Genomic DNA, 25,662 nt, shown 5'->3' with positions numbered 1-25,662 from the left:
ATTATTTAACGTCCATAAAAATTATATTTATATTAATGATGTCTCCAAAGTTCAGCAAATTTTTTGCAAAAAAAATAATATCAGGAAACATGCGCCCACCGTTCGATGCACAACTCCACGACGAAAACAAGCTTAAGCAATGGCGCGATCGAACGGTCACACTTGGTAAATAATCCTACAATTTTTTGTTTATAGCATAGTTTATATGGATTATTCCCAAAAAATTATATGTATTTTGGAAATGTTGAGTCAAATTAGTCTAGAATCGATTAATTTTATGGAAGAAACCTTTCAAACAGCTGTAGTCCATAAACTGCATATGTGCCGGGCTGTGATTGGCTCATGTATTTAAGGACTCTTAGAACATCAATTTCATAAAGAACGGAGCATATCTACCGTGTTATAGGAGGGGTCGACTGTATAGTACAGGGGATGGACAACACGTAGACCACAGTTGACCGGTTGACCACAAAGGTTTTGAAAGTAGCCCGCGAAGCTAAAGTTGAACAATTTGCTTTCACTTAAATTAATGTTTAAAAATCTTAATTGGATAATTTATTCTTACAATAATAGACTGTCTGTGCAACGTACCCATACTGTTTGTATTTATCCCGATGAACAATGCAAATGAATGTTAATGCATGCGCATATAAAAATCCTAAAATTGTTTGCCCATATTCATAGTCGCCCGCAGACTATATTTTACCAAAAAAGTAGCTCCTAAGGGATAAAAGTTTGGCCACACCTGGTATAGTAGATTCTGTCATTTTGCATGGGAGAGATTCAAATGTACTCTGCTACAGTGTTATGAGTAGGAATAGAATCCATTTGTTACTAGATAATAAAAGTAGAAATACAACAAACTATGTGGATGCTATGCAACTTCAACCCCATAACCTTATTGGTTTTTGATTGACAGTATATTAGTTCTATGTTTCCCTTTTTCCTATCCTTTCTATCAACCAACCATTTCAATTTTGTTTTTAGTTTTAAGTCTAGATATAAGACAAAAGTAATTAATAATTTTGTAATATTGTTCTGGGACTTTTCTCTTTGTATATTATACTTTGGGAATTTCTGTAGCCCACATGGTATGGCCTGATTATATGATGTGAAACTTTGATTTAATAGTAACAGTGAACTGTATTGAATGCAGATGTTTGATTAGGGAGAATCTCAAACATAATCACAAACCCAAGGGCTATTATCCTTGTTTCTATAAGTGATATATATATTTTTCCCACTATTATTTTGAGCTCTTTGTCTCATGTTAGTTTTTTTAATTATTTTTGATTAAATTTGCTTTTTTATTCTGTTAAACAATATTTTCATAAAAAATATACACAATTTTAAGAATTTGGTAAACTTAATTATAAGAATAATTTTATATATGCAGAATATTTAATGTTTTAAAATAATTGTTAAAAATTGTTAAATACTCAATTCTAATTTTTTATGTTTATTTAAACTGTTTAGGTTGCTAAGTGTGCTATCAGAGTAGAACTTGTAAATGATAATTATACTGAACTTAAAGGAGAAATAGCTGGTCCTCCTGATACTCCATACGAAGGTGGTAATTTTGTTTTAGAAATCAAAGTTCCAGAAACTTATCCTTTTAATCCTCCTAAGGTAATCATTTATTTAATGGATACATAGTTTTACATACTTTTTAAATGAAAATATGGTGCTATTTTATGACAATTAATAATATGATGTATTAACAATATGTATATAAAGTATCTTTGCAAGTAGTAAATATATTCTGTATTAATTCATTATCTAAATCTGATCAATTTTTTAAACTTATATTCTTTAATTAAAATTCACTAGTTTTTTAGGATTTGAAAACTGATAAGCAAAAGTAAAAACATACTTAAGGCCAGATATGAATAAGAAAAAAAAAATATATATATATATATATGTAACGAGGTTTTTTTTTCTGTTATGTATAGAGGATTCTTGATCTATCATTCCCATATGAATTGTTTTCCTGAATCTATTGGTTGTTTTCTCCAGTCCCAAATAAGGACTCATATATATAATGTTAATTTTTATTGTATTCTTCATTCCTGCATTGTTTGTTTTCCTGCAATGTTTGTTCTGTATTTTAACTGAAAGAAAAATGTTCTCCAACATTAATTGTTTTACTCACAATAGAGTGCTAAAATGAAACACTGATTTTTGTGTATTAAAAATAAGAGCACGTCAAATCCTTTGACTATAGCTAACCAGTTTTTACTGTAATTTTTGTTTACTTTTTGTGTCTCACCTTTTCATTGTTACAGTATTTCATGTCTTTTTTTTGGCACTAGGGAGCTACTATTTTCAGAAGTTTTTAGATTGTCTACTACTGTATATTCTCACTTATAAGGCACACTTTTGTCATACTTTTCAAGATCACTAACTGCTATACTTTTAGATCTACTGATGCAAAAAGAAAATTTGTGCAAATAAACATTGTTGAAATGCCATTATGCTTCTACTTGTACAAAATATATTAATGTAGTACCTATAGAGTAGTTTCCATCTAGTGAACTGTCTAGAACTGAAATGTTTTTGGCATAGGGAGTTGCAACTACTCGAGGAATCGACTAAAAATTTTAGATGGTCTCAAAAAAAAAATTTGGAAAAGTAAGGTTTATGATTATGAAATAAGTATGGTATATAAAGTAATTTGTTACATATTTGTTAATAATTAATGTTTGGTATGTTGAAATTGTATGAAAAAAAACATAAATTTTAACTTATGCCCTTTCAGAAGTTTGTTTTGCGTCATAAAAGAGTCATAAAACTTCATTGCTAAATGGGGTCTAAAATTTTTTTTGTTGTAAGAAGGGATCACATATAAAAAGTTTGAGATTCTGACTTAGGGTGAATTTTGTTAATATTTCTACAGATAAAGAGCATAAGTATAAAAGATTAAGATGGACAGTACAATAATTTCAAAGGGCAGATACAGTGGCATAGTGTAGTGGGGGTGGCAAAATTTTACAATAAACAATAATAATAATATCTTGTAAAAATTTGAACCATTTTATTTCATACTTTCATTGCACCTACGATTCAGACCAATTAAAATGAGCACAGAATAGTGTTACCACCCAGACAGTCTGGGAATCAACTCATTGTCTGGGTGAACTGTTAATTTTTACAGGCAATATCGTGCGCAACCTGTTGACCTCTTTTTTTTTTTTTTTTTTTTTACTTGTATGATTTGTATGAGCTATGTCATCTAGGTTAGTTACTCAAACTTTTCAGAGCGCAGGAGATATAGACATCGACGCTCAACCTTGTATATACTGATCGGATAGTATTCCTCTGTACTTTGAAACTCTCCCTTGTAATTCCAGCCTTTTATTTTTCTGACAGAAACAATATTTTTATAGTATTTGTGAGACTGTCGGGCGGGCACTCATTAAGTTTTGTATTGGTTTTTATTTCCGAGAGGTGAGAGTATAATAGCAAAGGTAAAGGTGGGCAGATGCTGATGTTGCTGGGCAGTATGGCTTGAACAGATCTACAGTAGGTCACAGTTTAATCTTATCTAAGAAAGATACAGTATAATCAAAAAGACTCATGCAGCTAAAGGAGTAACAAAAATCACATCTGAGAAATAAAGAACATTGAAGAACATTGAAGAGCTCATAATAGAACCTGAAATGGACCTGATGACAGAAGAATGCCAAGAACTCTTGAATGAAGAACACTAAGAAACTTGGCGAGATATGTTTTCTTCTGAAAAAAAGATTAATGCCGTTATCTGCTATTTAAAAAATATAATGTTTTGAAGAAGTGGGAGGATGTCAGAACAACAGTCTTAGAATGGCATACAAACCAGACCAGGTTAAGGTTAATAGGCTTGTGGATCTCTACAAATACAATGCTATTAATTATTTCTGAAAAATCCTGAAGAGAGAAAGGCAATCAACATTAGACAGATTCTTTAACCCCCCACAAATGGAAAAAACATGACTAATAAAAATACAAGACTGTTGTGAATACAGTAATACCTCGACTTATGCTACCCCGACTTACACGAACCTGGAGTTACGCGATTTTCAAATCTCGTCGATTTGTTTTTTGTTTGAGCGCAACGCAACTCTTGATTACTCATTCCCCCCACACTATTGTTCTGCTTACATGTTTGGACTTGTCACGCGGAATTGACACATAGCTACAATTTATTTTGTGTTATTTATTTCTGTGTTTGTTATATCTACGGAGACTTGAGAGAGTCTATGTGGTGATTTCTTGCAACTGTGAACGAATCAAAAGATGAGATAAGATTAACGAGAACATTTATTAGCTTACATACATCCGACTTGGATTTTACACAAATTGCAAAATTATACCCCAACTTACGTGAATTTGACTTATGTGGTTATCGCTCGGTCCCACCTATCACGTAAGTTTGGGGTATTACTGTATATGTATTTTTATTATTACATATAAATAAACGTAGTAAAGTATATTTTTTATGTTTTGAGGTCTCCAGAATGAATTAATCAAATTCCCATAAAAAGCTATGGTAAATCAATAAACATTTAATGAACAATTCGGATAGTGAACAAAGTCTTGGAACGGATTATGTTCATTATCCAATCACCCACTATATCTGAATGAAATAAGCAGCACACTTTGAATAACTCCAGCAATAAGTTTTAAGTAGATCAAAAATGTTTTTAGTGTATTCAAATTTATTGCTGGAGTTATTTAAGAAGTCCTATTTATTTCATTTCTTCAAGGATCCTATAATTATGACTTTATACCACTTTGCAGATATCTCATCTTCCATAGTGTACCTAGCAAGTGCTATAGAAGGTAGTCATTTCTAAATAGTGTATTTATGCTCTTTAATTTTATTCAGCAGAGATCTTGCTGTGGCACCAACATATTCATGTTCTCTCTTGTCTCTATCATCTTTGAGAGGTAGCTTTTATACATCAGGTATTTTCTATAAAATATGTTTGTATCAGTGGACCATGCAGTCTCCCTATAGACATTATGTAAATATGTGTTGTAGTTTGCAATCTTGTGTTTTTTATGGTTCCTGTCATCTTTAGTGACTGCTGTTGAAACTCTTGGTATTGTGTTGATTTTTCTCCATAAAGCATGTTATAATATCCTAGCTTTTTACCAGTCTCAGTTAAGTAGCAAATTTGTTCATACCAGTTCACAATACTTGTCCCATGTTTATATGCTTTTTATACTAAAGCTCTGAATGCTGCTAGTTTAAAATGCATAGGATCATTAGATGTTCTTCATATAAAGAGGGGTGGTACCCTGTATTTATATATATTTTCATGATATCTGGCCTCAACTAAACAAGTTGAAAATGTCTAAAAAGTGTACATATAGATTATCATCTTGTTTCAAGAAAATCTTAAGCCATAGGTCTATTAATATCTGAAATAAAGTGTTGAATGTCTGGTTTCTTCCAAATAATCAACATGTTGTCCATATACCTGGTGTGTACACATATGTCCTGGCTGTACTTAGGAAGAATGTAGTTTTCAAATGTTCATAGTACCATTTCACAAAAGAACCTCTGATAAAAGGCTACCTGTAAGTACAACCATCTGCTGTTTGTACTGTACATAACATTATCAAAATGAAAAAAAAATGAGGAGAAACATACTAAATCTACTACTTCAAAATATGCTGCTGGTATTTTCATCAGTTTGTTTAGTGACATATTTTAAAAAAGTCATATCAGATGGCAAAAACAAAGTTTCAGAAAAATTTATGACTGCGTTAGACTTTGAGGCTCTTTACTCCTCAATTTTAAGAGATGAATTATCTTATGATTCCATTCATACAGCTACAAAAATAATCAAATTTTGGCTTTATAAAGTAGCAATTTTATGAACATTTTATTTACTTTAGTGTTTCAAATGTTTTCCCCTGAATCCATGATAAATGTTCAAGATTCATATGACAATATAGGGCACAACTAGTTCAGAGCATTTTTAAGTTCAACTTTCTGTGTTCTTTTGCTACTTCTTACATGTCCTCCCTTTGTTTGTTCATCCAATATTAAATGAACATCATATACATTATACCTCAGCATTAATAGGATAAAATACATATAAAACTCTAAATATGTATTATATTTCAGAATAAAAGATGATGTATTTATATATTTTTATACAGTTTTTATAAGCCTAAAAAATAATTTTTTTAATAATGCAAATATTTAATAAAAAACAATTTTTACTAAAATTATTATATTCTGTTTAGAAATAATAAATTAATTGAATTTTATTATAGGTTCGATTTGTTACAAAGATATGGCATCCAAATATTAGTTCTGTAACTGGAGCAATATGTTTAGATATACTGAAAGACCAATGGTAAGTTTGTTTATTTTTTTCATTTATTATATTTCAAAAAAGTAAATGTTTGAGAGTCATTTAAAATTATATTAGATATTGTAAAATTGAAATTAATACATAATAAATACTTCCCACTAAAGTGGAGCAGTTCTGGGAACAATTGGAGGATGAAATAAACAAAATCCCTCATGAAAATGTCAAAATTCTTGTGGGTGACTTCAATGTGCAGATAGGGAAAGAAAAATCTGTTCGGAATATCATAGGCAAATATCCTGCACACAAAAAGACAAACCAAAATGGCCTAAGATTAACTGAGCTCTGTAAGGCTTTTAACCTCAAACTAATGTCAACAAATTTCAAAAAAGTTCCAAGGAAACAGAAAACATGGTGATCCCTGAATTCAGAACTTGGAGAATTTCAAATAGATCATGTGGCAATATCCAAACAGAATCAGAAAGAAATTTTGAATGTCAAGGTCAGAAAGGGAATTAACTTTGAAACAGACCGCTATTTGACAAAAATAAAAACCAAAATGATTCCCCGAAGAAAAATACCAAGAAAAAATCAAGACAATTGATAGAACAAAACTTCAGGAAGAGTCTTCCAGATTCAGACAAATGACTGAGGACATTGACAGTGAAAACTGGGAACAAATATCAACAAACATCACAAATGCAGCTGAGGAAATTGCTCCTCCAAAAACACGGATGATGGAATGCAGTGTGTGATGAAGCTTTAGATCAGGGGTGGCCAACATGAGGCCCGCGGGCCGCATGCGGCACGCTGGGAGTCGTGTTGCGGCCCGCGAAGCTAGGACAAATGAACATAAATGTTAACTTTATTGTAATATCACCAAATGAACATTAGAAGAGTTAAGAAGGTTTGGAAGAGTTCTGTGAAACGTATTTGGACAAGGATAAATATCTTGCGTTTTACAAACATGCTCTGTCAATGGTTACGCTATTTGGAAACATGTATGCGTGTGAACAACTTTTTAGTCACATGAAGTATATCAAATCACAAGTGAGAACACGAATTACTGATGTTCATTTGGAAAACTGTTTGCGTGTAGCGACAACATCAGTCCAGATCAATTTTGATGCACTTACTTGTTAGTTCTGTAAAACAAAGTCAAATTTTTAAATTGTCTAATAAATATGTTTCTCGGTTATTAAATAAATGATTCTCAGTTATGTTTTATTTTCTTCAAAAAAATAAATATACCTATTTTTTGTGTTTTTTTTTTACATTAAATCAGGCAAGTGTTTGACCACGATCTCACCTACTGGAAAGCAACGATGCGGATGAAGGTGTAGCACGCTTGCTTGTTTACTTTAATTAAAAAAAAATTAGGTGCGTGGCCCGACAGGAAATATTATTTTTGAAATTTGGCCCGCCTGCTAAAAAGGTTGGCCACCTCTGCTTTAGATAATAGAATCCATGCCTGGAGAAAATGGTACTCAAATAAGACCCAGGAAAACTATAAGAACTTCAAAGAAACTAGAAAGTCTACAGCTAAAATACTAAGGAATACCAAAAGGATGTGCAACAGGAAACAATTAGAACTCATTGAAGAATCCTTTCAAAAGAATAACACAACAGACTTTTATAAAACTTTGATATTTTTGTAATTCTTTTTTAAATCTCCCAGTCTGTGTTTTAAAAAAGAGAATGGGGGAACTAGCACTAAGCAACTCCAAGAACTGCGAACTGTTAGTGAATTATTTTCAAAAACTTCTGAATTGTGAGGAGCCCCAAGAAAGGCTACATTTCCAATAACCGAAAACCCAAAATGTTAGCTCTCCACCGCCTGACTTAGAAGAGATACAAAAAACAATCCAGAAATTAAAAAAGCATAAAGCATCTAGAGAAGACAGTATTGTAGCTGAAATATGGAAGATTGCTAGTCCAAACCTAATAAAAGTTCTGTACAACATAATTCTAAAAATTTGGGAAATGGAAGAGAGATCTGATGAGTGGAAATGTGCATTAATCCATCCACTACACAAGAAAGGAGACAGAACAGATACAAATAACTATTGAGGAATATCACTTCTCCCAGTAACGTACAAAATTCTATCAGATGTAATAAGAACCAGACTAGAAAAGCAAGTTGACACTCACATAGGGAGGTTTCCGTAAAGAAAGGTCATGCATGGAACAAATCTTCAGTCAAAAATCTATAATTAGGCATTATAGCATGACAAAATGCAACTATGTTGTCAATTTTGTAGATTTTAAAAAAGCATATGATTCCATTGATAGACCATCCTTGTTCACTACACTTAATGAATTTGGTGTAGATGATAAGCTGATAAATTTAATCAAACAGTCCCTTATAAATACTAAATCTAAAGTAAAATTCCTTGAGGAAATTTCTGAGCCATTCAAAATCAAAACTGGAGTTCAGCAAGGAGATGGACTCTCACCCATACTCTTTAACTGTGTGCTAGAAAAGATCATTCAAGAATGGGGAAAAAGCATTACAAGACGCTGGGATAAATAATCAAATTAAATTAGGAACCAAACACAAAGGAGTAAAAATCAATGGCTTGGCTTTTGCAGATGATTTCGCGGCCTTGGCTAAGGATGTGGACTCAGCCATCAACCAAATTAACCTCCTAGGAAAAATTGCGAAGAAAGCAGGCTTACAAATATCTACGTCCAAAACAGAGTATGTAACAAATATTTCAGGTGCCCCAAAATCACTAAAAATGGATTTTGGAGAAATCAACAAAGTATCAAAATTTAAATATCTTGGAGAAATTATTGAAACAAACGGGTTGTCTAAAGTGGCAAATTATGCCAGGACATGGAAGTTGGAAATTGCCTATCAACTTTCCAAAGACATTTACAACAAGAAATCAATTTCCATCAACACAAAAATTAGACATTATAACAGTGATGAAACCTCAAGCACTTTATGCAGCAGAAGATATTGCTACTCTTAAAATGGAGGAAATAGAAAATATGGAGAAAAAAGTGAGGAAAATCCTTTGAAAAATTCTGGGGCTAAAAATAGATGAACATGGTAACTATGTGCTAAGGAGCAATAAAGAGCTCTATCAAAAAATCCCAAGACTCTCTGATACAATTTGGAGAAGGCGAGTAAGCTTCTTTGGATATATAAAGAGAATGGGGGAAAAATAGGCTAACAAAACAAATTTTCAACAACCAAAAGAATAAGAATCAATGGATCAATGACACTCAAAAAGACATGGCAGAAATGGGCATATCTGAAGATGATATCCAGAACAGGGAAAGGTTTAGAAATAAAATAAAGAACTTCAAGGGTTTTTAGGAAAAGGAAAATAACAGACGTGGAAGAATCTTCACTCGGGAGCAAAGACAACAGCAGCGCAAGAGAATGAAGAGGTATTGGGAAGAAAGGAAGAATTAAGGGAAGGGAAGAGGGAAAACAAGTCATAATTAGTTGTTTGTACATTGTCCAAAGATGGCCAGAATCGACACAAGAAGAAGAAATACTTATTTTATTATAATGTATTACATTGGTGTTTTTAAGTAATAAAAGTAATTTATTTTACATAATGTTTTTATTTTTATAGGGCTGCTGCCATGACATTAAGAACTGTACTTCTATCATTACAAGCATTGTTAGCAGCAGCAGAACCAGATGATCCTCAAGATGCTGTTGTAGCAAAACAATTTAAAGAAAATCCAGAAATGTTCAAACTTACTGCAAAACATTGGGCTCAAGTTTATGCTGGAGGTAATGCTAATTTTGTATAATGTAATATTTGGAGTTTTACTAACTTAATTTTAATAATTTATTATAATTAAGTTATTCATAATAAATTAGTTAAGTTACATTTTTTTTAATTAACAGTCTGTTGAAAATTCTGTCTACATAAATTAAAAATGAGCTTTTGTTTGTCCTGTTTTCTGAGTTCCCTTGCTAAAATAATTGAGAGACTCTCATTAAAGTCTGAGGTTAAGAACTGGCATTAAATTTTGAACAATTGGTTTTCCAAACAGGTTGAAAAATTTATAGGCATTTCTAGAATGTATACAACAGCATTCTAAAACTTTGTTTTTTTTCAAACCAATTAATTCTTTTTTGTAATTGTATTTTTTCTTTAAGCTCAATATGTCTGTAACTATCTTTATGTATAGTCATATTTACCAAACTTTTCCAGAACAATAATATCATTCTTTTAGGTTTGCTATTTGTAACCTTTTTACCTAATGAACTCTAAGAGCATGCTATATATGAATTTTCTTTCTACAGTCTTGACATTCTCTGATCTTTTTTAAATAAATAAAATTTTTGATATGAGAAGTCTATAATAATCAAGAAGGATTCAATAAAAATAAAAAAGAAAGAAATTAATATGTATAAAAGAAAAAATGGTTTGAACACCTAGAAAAATTATTAAAATAAAATCATAAAAAAAGATTAAATGATAATATAGGTTTAAAATGCATGATTCGTGGTATACCTTTATCACTGATATGGAGAGTAATTAAGCAGAATTTCAATGATATGTAAATGAATATCAAAAGAATAGAAAAAAAGAAAAATAGCACAAACTTTTGTAGAAAAGCTATAAATTGAAATATATAACGTTAACAATAACATAAAATTTCAACTTAAATACATGACTAATATCAACAGAATTCAAAAGTGAGGATAACTACAGAAATCATTATTGAAATATAAATATAGCAACTCAAGTTAAAATATACATATAAAGAAGGGACATGTAAAAGTATTGTATTAATAAAAGGTAATAGAACCTCTAGACCATTTTAAGAAGAAAATAAAAAATTTCTGGAGTTTTTTATATTTAAAAATTCTTTCTTAGGAAATCTAATATACCTTTAAAAATAATTTAGGATATACCAATAAAAATGAATGTAATAAAAATAAAAATTAATATAGTTGTAAAAGAACTTGTAACCCAAAAGGCATCTACTTTAAACTGAAGAGGAACAGACCTGTCCAAAATGCATATTTAATAAAATAGAACAACCACAAAAAATCTCTTGGTGTCCAAGTGAGAATATTTTCCAAAAGGTATGGTGTCCAAGTGAGAATATTTTCCAAAAGGTATGTTAAGTCCTCAGACTAGAAACCAATATATAAACTTGATAAACATAAATGAGATATCAAATTTTTTTTCTCATTATGTATGGAAACAGTACTAGTTATTAACTATTAAACTCAAGAGTAAAGATATCCTATATATTATACAATACAATAAAATTAACTTTTTAAACAGACTCAACAGTGATGTATTGAGATATATAAAATAAACTCACTATAACAAATAAATTTTTTTCACTGTATTTAAAAGTTTTTTTAAGTGAAATATCAGAAAGAGATTTTAGAACTCTTAAATCTTGGATGTTTGTTGTTCTCTATTATATGTATTTTCTTAGCACAATGTTGCTGTTGAGAACATATCACACAGGAACAGTTTCAGAGGAAAAAGGTTATTTTATTGGTGTGGACGGATATGCATTTCAGGCTTAATGCCCCTCTTCAGTCCTATTATTACATATTTAACAGTAAATTGATTACAGGTTTACAAATTTACAGAATACCACACCAATAAAATAACCTTTTTCCTCTGAAAGTGTTCCTGTGTGATATGTTCTCAACAGCAACATTGTGCTAAGAAAATACAGATTTTAGAACATTCAGATTTGAACATAAAATAAATTATTGCCGAATTATTTGAATAATATTATATTAATAATTTATAACATTTATTGTTTTAATTAGTTTACAATATTGTGTCTAAATTGGATATATTTTATATATTTTCATGTGTGTATGTGTTATTTACATTGGTAATCTATACATATATATATATAAATGGATGTGTGTCCCTACATTTCACTTTTCAGCCAAAACTACACATCACACATGAATGGTGTTTGTATGTGGTAGTAGCCCCAAGTCTCCATTCGTGCACTATGGTCGTTGCGTCTCGATAACTATAAGGGTGCAGGAGATATGGGGGCTTAAAGTAGTTGACTTCAAAGATTTTCTATTTTGATTTTAAAAATGTTCGAACCGTTTTAAATTCAAATTTGTATTTGAATTAGAATTGGTTTGATTATAGAACGATTGTAAACGTTCCAGAAAATTGATCAAATTGAAAATTGTTTGACTGGACGTAAAAATTCTCTAATTAGTCTGGAAACGGGGGACCTAATTCTTGCATTCTGTGAAAACAGGTAAGATTGGCTATAATGTAATTATCTTAATCTTCACTATCATTACTTTTTGCCCAGTGAAGTGGATCCTTGCAGCTAGATTCTAGATTACTTAGAAAAACAGTATTTTATATATAAAAAAAACTATATTACATACAAATAAAAACCCAGCAAAGTGGGTCCTTGCAGCTAGTGTGCAATAAAAACAAAATCTTTGAGAATCTTTCTATATCAGTATTTCTAAAAATAGAAATATTTTTCAAACTGGTTGATTTGCCAGATATTTAAGAAATATTACTATTTTTTTTTTTTTTTTTAACTGAAGTCTTATCTTCTCCCATCAAATATTGCCTGTCAAAAAATTAATCAATAGATGTAGATTATCTAGTTACAAATGAAAATTGTGATTGTTATCAGCATATTTTCTAATAGGAAAAAGTGATTTATTATTAGTATGATCAATTAGTGCTGAATATTATCACTTCAAACAGAATTTGTTGCAGTAGATTTGAGTTTTCTGTTAAGAATCTTTCTAAAACTTTTTACACGATTTTTTTTTAATGGAGGAATAATGCTTACAAACAGATGAGAGAGGTTAGGCAACTCCATTTGGAGGCTATTACTAATATAAAAGCCATTGTTTGTGTGCATGTGTGTGATTTCCTTATAACTCCTGCAATTTTTGTCCAATCCAGATGAAATTTTGGTTATATTTGTTTTATGTTCTGATGTAAAAAGTATAGATTACTTATTTTTTTGAAAATATTAGCTATAGAATAAATGTTTGAGTGATTTTAGGTCAGTGATCACACTTATGTTTTAGTGACATCAGTGACCTCATTTAGTTCATGCGTGATGAGGGATTTCCCTTAAGTTGCATTTTTAAATATTTTGGCAAATGGCGTATTTTAAACATACTTCGTTTAATTTGAACTTTAAAAAAAGATAGCCTCATTGGGTCGCTTCTACAACAAATTAAAAAAAAACTTTTCATAGTGAGCGTGTGACATTGTATTATTTAATTGAAAGTAATGATATAACAAGCCCATTATTTACAAAGTGTTATCACTCATTTAACTAACTTTACTGTGCATTCAATTCATCTTTGTTTTATCAACATGGAGTTAAGAAATGGTTTTATCAAGGGCTGCAGAAACATGATCACAATGTCAATCATCAAAACAATATTAAGGTATCTATTACTAAAGGAAGACAGCAAGGAAATCTTTTAAAAGACAACAGAGTGTTTAAATGTAGTGTATAAAGTAATTTTATAAAGAAAGGATTTAATATTATTTTAAAGGCCTAAATCTGTTTGTGTGTGTAAGTGAATTCTTTATAACTCCTATTTCTATTTTGTCTGCTTTAGGTGAAATTTTGTTTTGTTGCTTTTTATGTCACAACATAATATTTCTACAAATAAAGTAGTTTATACTAACAACTCTTCAATTTCTTGAAATCTCTACTTTCTCATAAAAAGTATTTCATCATGCTTGATCGGGGAATTTCTTGTGATTATATATTTATATAAGCTCTGATCTACAGTATATCACCAATATGTCACTTGTAACTTTTTTGAAGTAAAATATTGGTAAACTTGAAATAAAGACTGGTTTAAAGCATTTCATTGACAAGTGTTTCAGAATAAGTTATTTAGTTAAAACCCTTTAAAAACATTGAATTTAGAAACATACATATTTTATTCTGTTGTTGTTCTATGCACAAAAGTAAAATGTGCTAAATTGCATTCAGAAAAATGTCTGAAAATACTGCTGAACCTGTCTATTTCAAACATGTTTATCTTGAAAACCTCTATCTTGAAATTTATTTTCCTCGTTGCAAATATATTTTCCATGTTTATCTGAAATAATTTTTTCCCTTAATCTCTATATATCAAATTATGGACTGAGTGTTGATTACAAATTTAAAACTCAGTAACTACATTTTGATGACATTACAGTTGAGAAACATCTTTCAATAGAGTACATAATTGCAATTAATGCTGCTTTTCTCTGATTGGCTAAGATTTGGTTTGTGTCTTATTGGTTGAAGAAAGTCAGGCATTGGAAAACTATTGACAAACTATATCTATTAAGATATGTTAAAAATGTTTTATTTATACCTATTCAGGTATGTTCTGTACTTGCTATTGTATTAATAAAATATATTTCTAATCATATCTATTAACCTATTACTGTTTACTGTGTAGGAACCTCTAATATAAACAAGTTTCAAGATATAATTTTCTTTTCTTGTTCCCATGAGATTCAAGATAGACAGGTTCAATTGTAGCTACTGAATAACAGTAACATAGACCAATTTACCGTATCTACCAAGATCAGGCCAGTTTTAGTCTGCCAGCAACAAAAACTACCTGCTATACATCATTAATTAAAATTAGCATATAAAATGAATTTATGAGAGTAATAGAAAATATATTAATTTCACAGCAAAATAATTTATAAAAATTAAAAGTGTCATGAAAATGTGGATATTAGATAAAGACAGAAAAAGAATTTAAATTGATTTAAAATGGAATAATTGTTAGGTAAATAATGTTGTGTAAATGTGTAAAGTTGTTTAATATGTATTAATTTGGTAATATTGTTTTAATCAAGTTGCTGTAATAAAACTAAAAAATACTTTATTTTTTTTCCTGTCCTGTGGGCACTAAGAGAGTCTTTTTTTCTCATGCTCACCATGGTTTTGGCTTGGCTAACAACAAAGGCAATTGGGCTATGGGAACGGACCTGAAATATCTGAAACAGATTGCTTATGAAAAATCTTAGGGTTCCTCATTGGGACTCAATCCTGACAGCAGCATGCTGATGTCGTATTTACTTCAGCCATTGTAATTTTCCATTAATAGAGTTTACATATTCCAAAAAGATTAGTATGTTAATGACTCATATAAAGACCAAACTGAGAATGTATGAATTTTTCTGTTATACATAAATCAGATAATTTTCAATTTACTGTGTTAAGAAAAAAAATTAAAATGAAAACAAAATTTTATATTTGAAGATGAGTTACTTTTATACGGAACATTATGAAGTCAATATACAGTGGAACCTCGGTATACGACCTTAATCCGTTCCTGATGTTTGGACTTATACCGAATAGGACATATACCAAACCAACCTATCCCATAAGAAGTAATGTAAAAATGATTAATCCGTTCTCACGTAAAAAAAAAAAATGACTGGCTTTAAACACCTTGCTTTCCTGGCTAGTTCCTGCTTGATTTTTCATGAGATCAGCATGTATCTTTTTAGCTTTCTCGCAAATAATTGCTTCTGATACGCTGTCTCCAGCACACTGTTTTTCAGTTATCCAAAGCAAAAGCATTTTCTCAACATGATCTAATGTCTTCGATCTCTGTTTAGAAATTGATTTAACCCCTTTTGCAACATTAGCAGATTTAATAATGTCTTTATTTTTCATGATTGTTGATATCGTCGTTCTCAGAATACTGTATGCAACAGTTAAAATCTCGAACATGCATGCCACCTTTATATTTCTCAACAATCTCTTTTTTCAGTTCCATTGTGATTCTAGTAGTCTTTTTTTTAGTTTTCTGTTGCTTTTCATTTGCCTTTGTGCAATTCATGATTAATAAAAATAATAAAATTTTACTTACAAATTAAAATCAGAAGAAATTTAACAAAGTTATAAACAGTGGACCATGAACGTCTAGTCTGGTCTAGTACACCGATAGTGCTACTTGTTCATAGATGGCGCGTATAATTGAATTAAGTCATATACTGAACAAAAGTCATATACCGAACAAAATTTGTTTTGTCCAAACAGGACGTATTCTAAAGCAGACGTATACCGAGGTACCACTGTATGCTATTTTAAAAATTTTATAATTTTAAATTAATTTATGAGCAATTCTTAAATTATAAGTTTATTGAAGAATGAATTAACATATGATTGATTAAAGTAATAACACTAACATTATTTTTTTTAATGTCTGTTTATAAATTTACTTAATATTTTTAGATAATTTATATTATCTAAGAATATTTAGAAATAATAATCTTATGTAATCTTTATGTAACTGTTTTCATTAAACTTTCATTTTTTGAATCATTATATTCTTATGAAAATTTGTTAATATCCATTTTACACAAGTTACAAACAAGTGTAAATGTATTTTAAATAAAGTAAACTTCATTATATTTCACATTATATTTGTTTTTGTTTTAAAAAAATGTATATTTAAAGAAAGATTTTGAATAAATATAAAATTTGTAATAATAAATATTTCAATGTAACTTCTAAAACAAATCTTATAATTTTAAATATTCATATTTCTTTTTTCTATTTAAAAAATTTTACTATAATTCATTACATAAATTAATTTTTTTAATAAAATAAAAAAATATATTTATAAACATCAAGGAATTAATTCTTTCATTAGAAAATCCTGTTATTTAAAATATAGGTGTAATAAAACAATACATATGTTAACAGTAAGATTCTAAACCTTATATTGAAAAGCAATATACAGGTATACCTTGTACAACACAGTACATCTACAACACTATTCAAAAATTGGGGATATCCCCCTTACAATACTGTTTCCAGTTTTCTTCTAACAAGGTGCAAGAATTTGAGATCCTCTGTACAAAATTTCACAACTTTCAAGTGCAACCTCTGTTGTACAATATTTTTTTTATTTTATTAAGCAAGTATATTGTCTCAAATTTGCCCACAAATTTTAGAATATCAAAATATTCAATTTGTTTTGTGCCTTTCATCACGTTTACTTTAATGAAAACTGATAGTGCAATTTGTTTCTTCCTTGTCCTAGCTTTCCTATCAACTAGGTGCTGTTGTTGTTGCTTTCAGACTTTAGCCTTTAAGACTGTTGCTGTGTTTTGTTTTTATAGCTTAATCTTTGTATTTAGTAAAGTTTATTTAGACATTTCTTTGGTAAGTGGTGTTAAACTTTAAGTTTAACATTATTTTATTATGAAAGTTTATGAATGTTAAACTTCCATAAAAATGATGAACAAAACACAGCAGTGTCTTGGTACACAAACTATTTCCAACTCCAGCAATTCAGTATTCAAACAAAAATTGAAGAAAAAATCTCTGTGCTCGATTGAACATACACAACATGCTAGAACAAACTTTCGATTAATAACATATTTTTTATTTTATCATTCAAAATTTTTCTATGATAAAAATTTTAAAAAATGAAGATGTTGTTGATATTTTTATGAAGATAAACAAAAATCTCAGATGATGATGATACTTTGTAAAAGGAAAACAGCCTTATTTAACTAAAATTAATATTAATGCATATTACAGTACTTTTAATTGTGATTGTTAGTTAATTATCAATTGGAAATAAATTATTGATTGCTTTAATAAATACATTTCTCTTAGTAACAAAAAAAAAATAGTATACTTTTGTCAACTTTTGGAACCTAATCCTATATTTTTCACTAGTCCTTTGTTTTGTATAGTATGGATTCACACAACATAGCACTTTTTTGGAATGTAACTACTGTGTTATACAATGGATATCTGTTTTAATCATTTTACTTTTCATTGTTATTTCCATAAATAAATTTTTAAAATATTCGATGATAGCATAAAAACATGCAATGTGGTTCCAATCAATGGCTTAAATTTTGTGGCTTGTTACATAATTATACTTATGTATTTTTTTATTTTTTATTTATGTACTTGAGCATGACAAAAATAAATCATTCAGAGGAGTTTTCCAATAAAGTATTAGAAAAAAAACATTTTTTAATAATTTTAGAATAATTTAATATTGCAATTTTAAAAATTTATGTAATTATATGAAAATATAAATAATAGTTCTAAAATTTTCAGTTTTCAATATTATGTACTGTGACGTTGAATAAAACTGAAATAAAATGATTTGTAATTATTAATTATACGTTTATATATAACTTTTTAAATTCTAAATTGTGAATTAACCCAATTTTTTCGTTAAAAAAAAGTGGATTTTGTAACAACGAAAACAAATGAATCTATACTGAAAAAATATTTTTAGTTTAGTGCAAACTAATACTGTGTCATTCAGTACATTATCAGATTTTTTAATGTAATTGTTTTCTTTTAGCTTTCATTTACTCTAATTACTTCAACGTTCTAAGTCTAATAAATATTTTTATATTCCTTTATCAATTATTAATAAATCATCTCAAACCGTCTCATTCAAGCATATTAAATGAATTTAACCTGAAATTTATTTAATGCTTAAAAGCAATAATCGTGGCATATATTGAAGCAACAGTGATATACTCAGTTGGAAAATCTTTATGAAATGTAGAGCATTATAATGTATTAGTAATGCATTATAATTGATAAGATCAATTTGCTAGTTTATTAATTAGTTTTTTCTTGATTCTTATGAAAAAAATGAGATGAAATTTACAAAATATTTCATAAATTATTTTTTTATAGCACCTTCAAATACACCAGAATTTGATGTAAAGATAAAGAGGTTGGTTGATATGGGAGTAGATGAGGTAAAAATTAATTTTTAATTATTTTATTTCATATACATAACAGTTATTCACATGTAATAATTTGATAAAGTAGAATATAATATTAATCTAATGTTTTTGTATTCTTTAGCTATATATCCATTTTGATACAATAATTTTTATCTCATTATTTTCATTTGAAAAAGGTTTCAGAATCTTTTAAATGTTAAGAACATTTTATCTTATTAATTTCTTCAAAAAATTTAAACTGATCATTAATTGATATATCATATTGGTCCAATACTTTTCCAGTTTTAAAGGGGCAAAAAATTTGCTCTTGACCTATTTTCAAGTCTGATTGCAGTTTTCTTTTAGATAACCGTCTGTGGTACATGCTGTGCAGAGTTAAACTGATACCAAAACTCATTGTTTAGCAATACTAAATGCCAGTTGTTTAGCAATACTAAATGCCAGCTGAGTTGTGACCCATCATGCTGCAGCCAACAAAACATGCACAGAAATTAAGTGTTTGGCAGGATTATAAATAATCTATTAGTTCACTGTTCAAAAACAATCAACAAAACTAAGTAGATTGTTTTTATTCTATTCAGCAGAATTAGTCAGTTTTGGTAACTTTTATAACATTCTCTACAAAGTACTAAGATCCCATTCAACAAGAAATAACTGTTCATATTATATTTTTCAGGCCTACTTACACTATGAATTTGTTTGTTTCCATAACTGGCAAGTTCTTATGACAGTGCTCATTAACAGCATTGGTGAGGCTATGTTGGGAAATAATGCTTAACGTTTTGATGGATGCATTTTTCAGAAGCTCACAAGAGGACACATTGTGACTATTACAGTACACTATATATATTACTTGATTGTAGCCAATAATTAACTATTGTTTTGAAAATATTAATCGGATATATGAGGAAATTAATTTTATAACTTTTTATTGAACAAATTGCTTACAAAACATCTAGATGATAAAAAAGAAGTCACTCCACCTCCATCACATTTACACATGGCTCACCTTCACACATGGCACATCTAATACAATAACTATGTTACTATGCTTCTTGCAAGCATTTCTACTACATTCCTGACAGACAGATTTTGTTCTATTATTTTTATGTCTGCCACAAATAAAACAAATCCCATGTTTTGCTATTTCTTTGTACAGCCCTTCATTTTCCTTATATTTTTCCAAAAATGTGTGAATCTCCTTGGGGAGTGTTAACATCATAGAATTTTCTTTTAAATGTTCTTTTTTGAGACTTAGGGCAAGTATTTTTTATAAAATATTGTTTTCTGTCCTTGTTATCAGGTTTATTAAATTTAAATATAATATAATAGAATTTATTCCAGCAATGTCGAGATGATGATAAAAGAGAGCTAGTGGCCATTACCTTGTGATTTGGGAAGTAATGTAGGATGAACATATCTGATTTACAGCGTCTACACCACATTTTAGTAGCATTGCAACATTGTAGTCCGAATTTATCACAGCCTCGTTAGTTTCCTGATCAACTTCAGAAGAGTCATGCATAATGGAAAGAAAGACTACAGCTTTGTTCTTTTTAGGTAGTATTTAAGCAATACAAAAATCATACTGAAAATCAAACAGACATGAATTGATTTGTCTGGTTTTGTTTGCAAGGAATTTTGGAGGTATTTGTTTGTTTTTCTTCATTGTTCCTAAAAAGATAAGCTCTTTATTCAATAAATCTATTGAATAAAGAGTATTGACTATCTAAAACCAGTTGTAAAATAGATAAAAATCTATTGACTATCTAAAACCAGTTGTAAAGTACTATATTATTTTTCCGACTTTCCAACGATTATCGACACTACTGTGTGCCGGAAATAGCCGTTTCCTAACGTGTACTTTACGCGGATTCGCGTTAGTGTGCCAGGCCTGGACTTTAAGCGTGCACCGAATTAAATAATGACAAAGTTTGTCAATAACAAAATCAAATATTTAATTAAACTTCTAGTAATAAACTATATACAGTATTTAGTAAAAATCAAACAATAATTTATTCAATGAAATTCAACAAGAATCAATCCGACAAACTCAAATCAATCTATTTCTAACTTAATTCTATTCCCCTTTGGAATTCGACAAAATCAAAGAATTAACTTATAAACAATAATTCTTATAAATTAAAGATCCTAATCGTCACCTCAATATACTAGGAACCTATTTCCTCAAACTCTCAAGACTTTCTATAATCGTCGATCCACAAATCGAATAACTTCAAAATCCTATCGGACACCTCTCTCGTTCACTGCTACGAAGCTCACCAAAGCTCGTTGCTATCAGGAATTCACCTCGTTCGTTTTCACTTGAGTTAGAGGCTTTATAGTGTGAGGTGACGTCACAATTCTGAATGAGCTCACTCTCCTCATTTACATACTTATCTGTAACATTAAATTTTTCTTGTTTATCTGGCAGATTATTTTCCGACAATACTTCGCTAACCTTTTACATTATTCTTTTTAACAATTATCGGGATGCTTTATTCTTTTAAGGTTTAGCGATTCCTAACTGGGTTGTGGGGTTTTCCCCCCCCTTTTTCTCGGTGCGGACTTACTTTTTTCCGCTTGGGAAGCGCAAGTGTGCGCGAGTTTTTCTACGGCGCTTTTCTTTCGTCGGTGAGTTGGTTTTTCTTCTATTTTTAAGTTACTAAGGTGAATGGTGAGGAAACCTTCGTCTTAACTAAACATAAGCCCCAAACAAAATATAATGAAAGCAAAATAAAAGTAAAATAAAAATAAAGCTCAGACTTGGTTCCTTACACTATGGCCAAAGGACAGTTACTGTAGTAATTGTCAGTAATATTTCTTTTTGTTTTTTCTATTGGTATGACTAATCTCTTCACTATATCATTGGCCTTGTTTAATCACTTGTAGAGTTCTTGCACCTGCTTTCCATAATAAATCTCAAAATTAAGAGTATAAAAAGTCTTAGTATCATATAGAGCATATATTTTTATGTTGTATTTTGCAGGCTTATTAGAAATACAAAGCTGTAGCATCCTCTAAAATTATGAAGCTTCTTCATAATTTTAGAGGATGCTACACTTTTAGATCAACTCACTGACATTGAAACTGCATATACAATTGTTGACAAATGCTTGATGAAATTCTCAAATTGGTGCAAACTTATTAGTTGTTTTTTGTTCATCCCTTGTTTCTAAGTTGTCAAATCTAAGAATATGAAGCAAAAATTGAAAATGTTTATAACTGAAAAGGCCCTGTAAAAGGATCATGTTTGTACCATCTTGACCATCTGAAGAGCTCACAGCAATTAGTGTGACACACTTTTTTTATACTAATCAAATATGACACTCCAAAAAGGGCTTTTATTTCTGTTTTGGTGGTATCTTTGCAGTCTCTCTCTCTTTTATCCTTGACTTCAGCCCTTTATTTACTGAATATATCTGTTGATATTTATTATGATTTCATTTATCATTTGATCAGTAATAAGCAAGTGGAATGCATATATTTCTTTATTTGTAATTTTGGCAGTAGCTTTTGGGCTTTTAATATTTTCATAATGTTTTTTTTTTTTTTTTTTGCCTTTATCTTTTCACAATAAAGAGATTTACTTATCCACAGAGTTTCCTTGTCTTTTCCTATGAAGAAACAATAATAATCTTTCTCTTTCTGCCCTCTTGACTATTTTCTTCTACAACAAAGTTATCTATCTCATTTGCTGATTGTTCATAGTCACTATCATGATAATTTTCTTCTATAATCTCCTCCTCCTTCTGACTCACTTTCAGTGCTGTAATTAATTTTTTCTGTCTCTTCTCTTTCTTCTATCAATTCTCTCAAAACTTGTTCCAAAGCTCCTTCCAACTCTTTCTGGTTCAAAGGTTTACAAGACCTAGAAACAATAATAAAATATAGATTTTTCAAAAGCTAATTGGAATACTTTCAAACTAATATAAGTTTAAGAATTTATAGAAACCTACAACATTGTTCATTTAACATATTTATTCAATAAATTTGCAAACAGTAAGCTATTTTTTTAAATACATTAAAAAAATAAATAGAAAAGTAAATGGAAATTATACTTACGTTGCAGGTTGTGTAGCAGCAGTTACACTGCAGATACAATACCACCTAACTCAAACCTCAATAACAACTAAATGGTTAGTAAAACTGAACCTATTTTGTATGTATGTTGTAACATCTGGTATGAATAGAGAATATTAAAAGTGCACTTCCACAGTAATTAACTACAAAGTCTAACAAAAGACTTTATCTCCATCTTGTGGCAAGTTACCACAGGCATATCCACCAAAGCGTTAAGTTCAATGTAGCATTATATGTAATATATCATTTTTTATATTTATTTTTTGTACTACACATGTAATCATGATAATTGGTGATTATAGCTTAAACATCCTACTTTGCAGCTCTGTTGAATGCTTTTTGCTATACAGTCAAATCCTGTTTATATGTTTTTCAAGAAACACTGAGAAAAATGTACAAGTGAATTTTATCCTTAACTGTCTACTCAGACCTTGTTTATTAGTAGGACGTTACACTAGTGTTTATATTTGATACAAAATTGACAGTTAGATCAGAAAAAACAAATCCTTTATTAAAATTCACCTGTAGTAGTAATTTTTTTCTGTACACATATATTTATGTGTGTTTTGGGTTAATTTAACATACCTCTTATCAGCAGTATTACCAAAACAGCTAAAAATAATTCAATAAACAAATAAGACCATATGTATAAAAATTCCCAACAATGAAATCATTTTTTAAAAAAAACTTACAGTAAGAACAGATCCTAATCGCTTGAACAAAAGAGTTATATTTCCAAATTTAACAATTGCCAATTTACTTAAATTAATTTTTCTATATAAAAGCAAAATTACATTAATAAATTTTAAGAAAGATTATAATTATAACTGATAAATTCCAACTTACATCATAATAATTACATTCGCCATGAACTTACAACAACAATGACTGTGAGTTTATCACTTATTTAAACCTTTTGCTGTTTGTACATGTCATCAAGTATGGTGTCCCCTGATTGGTGGATTATTCTTCCTAAGTTATTATTTATTCTATTTTTTTTTTTTTTTATTTATATGTTTGTATAATTGCCTTTTGTAATTATTAGATTCTTTCTTTTTAATTTTTATAGTTTTTAAATCAATTTAGCACCTGTGGTTATTACAATGTTCTGCAACAGCAGAATTCGCATAATTTCCTTTGATTGCTCGTATGTGTTATTTTATTCTAATACCCAATTTTTTTTTGTTTCACCAATATAAGTTTTTGCCGGATCAAAATCACAATTAAATGAATAAACTATTTCTTTTTCTTCCATTAAATTAATTTTTTTTATCAGATCTGTGATATAAATAATGTTTAAATAAATTATTTTTTTTGGGTATTAAATTAACTTTTCCCCTTAATAGATTTTTAACTGTTTCAAAAATTTTGGGTACATATGGTAAATTTACACATTTTTTATCTTTATCAAAATTTTCAGTTTTATTTCTGTTACAATTAATCCAGCTTAACCATTTTTCTAATATTTTTTTAGTATAACCATTAAGTAAAAACGTTTTAAATACTTGTTCTATTTTTATTTCCTGATTTTTTTTAATTTACTTGTTCTATTTTTACTTTTATCTATATACAGCTTGAAAATATTAAATTTCAAAGCTTGAGGAATGTTAGATTTATAATTGAGTACCCTTGGTATTTGCATAGGTTTTATAAATTTTTGGTATTCTAAATTATTATCAGTTCTATTGATGATTATATCTAAATAATTTAAACTATTATTTAATTATTTTTCTATTTCAAATTGTATATTAGTTTCTATTAAATTTGCTTGTTTTAGAATTAAATCTTCACTAGTTTTTCTACAATCAAGTAAAATAATGCAATCGTCCACATACCTATTATAAAATTCTATTCCATTCATATTTTTAATTTTTTTATCTATATCTATCATACAAATTTCAGCAAGTCTTGGACCTATGCATGTTCCCATTGGCAGGGGTGCCGCTAGCTGTTTGAACGCCCGTGTGTAATACCGATTATGCCGCCCCCTGTTTAACTACGACTACTTGCACTGAGCTTGCCAGAAAGGCTCTTTAGTGTTATCTCATAAAGGTGTGAAAAAAGAAAAGAAATACTTTACAAAAAGAACTATTTATTATTACTTAAGTTATTTTTATTTACTTAAATGTAAAACCATATAAATATTTATCTACAGCAGGGCTTCTTAAACTATGGGTCGCGACCCCATTTGGGATCGCTTAGCGAAATCTTGGGGTCGCGAGATTTTAATGAAAAATATTGAAAATAATTTGTGAGAGTTTGAAAATGGCAAGCTTTGTGTCATAGGTTTCGTGAGTTGCTCTTTGTGTCACTTCTGGTGCAGGGAGACAATGATTCAGTAACACTGATTATAGTGTGAACTAGTGCAGTGTTGTCGCTTTTCAGTGTATTCAGTTGTCTCTGTTCCAAGGTAATCAGGGCTGTGGAGTCGGAGTCAGAGTCGTCAAAAAATCCGCCGACTCCGACTCCTTTTTACTTACCAACTTGTTATGTATATAAAACGGAAAAGTATTGGAATCGTGTCAAATTTGACCCTCCAAGTTTTTTTTTTT

At 29.4% G+C, this 25,662-nt stretch overlaps 1 protein-coding gene across 3 annotated transcripts in view; it reads left to right on the top strand.

Moving 5' to 3' along the window:
- The window catches only part of LOC111617835 (ubiquitin-conjugating enzyme E2 K-like), a 58,640-nt gene that overhangs the window by 23,094 nt on the left and 9,884 nt on the right, over positions 1-25,662 (top strand). The window contains exons 2-6 of one of the 3 annotated variants that reach the window (XR_002755497.1): positions 1,477-1,629; positions 6,271-6,353; positions 9,902-10,065; positions 18,975-19,039; positions 23,100-23,166. Coding sequence is in view for 2 of the 3 variants with exons in the window: in XM_023359146.1 (XP_023214914.1) it covers positions 1,477-1,629; positions 6,271-6,353; positions 9,902-10,065; positions 18,975-19,039 (465 nt within the window). In the remaining variant the exon portion in view is untranslated. The remainder of the gene's footprint in view (positions 1-1,476; positions 1,630-6,270; positions 6,354-9,901; positions 10,066-18,974; positions 19,040-23,099; positions 23,167-25,662) is intronic. The other 2 variants (XM_023359146.1, XM_023359147.1) reach the window with 2 other exon arrangements.

This window comes from Centruroides sculpturatus, unplaced genomic scaffold (genome assembly GCF_000671375.1).
Source record: "Centruroides sculpturatus isolate CEXI.00-Female unplaced genomic scaffold, Cexi_2.0 scaffold104, whole genome shotgun sequence".
Classification (NCBI taxonomy): Eukaryota; Metazoa; Arthropoda; class Arachnida; order Scorpiones; family Buthidae; genus Centruroides; species Centruroides sculpturatus.
The sequence above is the reverse complement of the archived record's forward strand: the minus strand, read 5'-3'. Positions and strand labels throughout refer to the sequence as shown.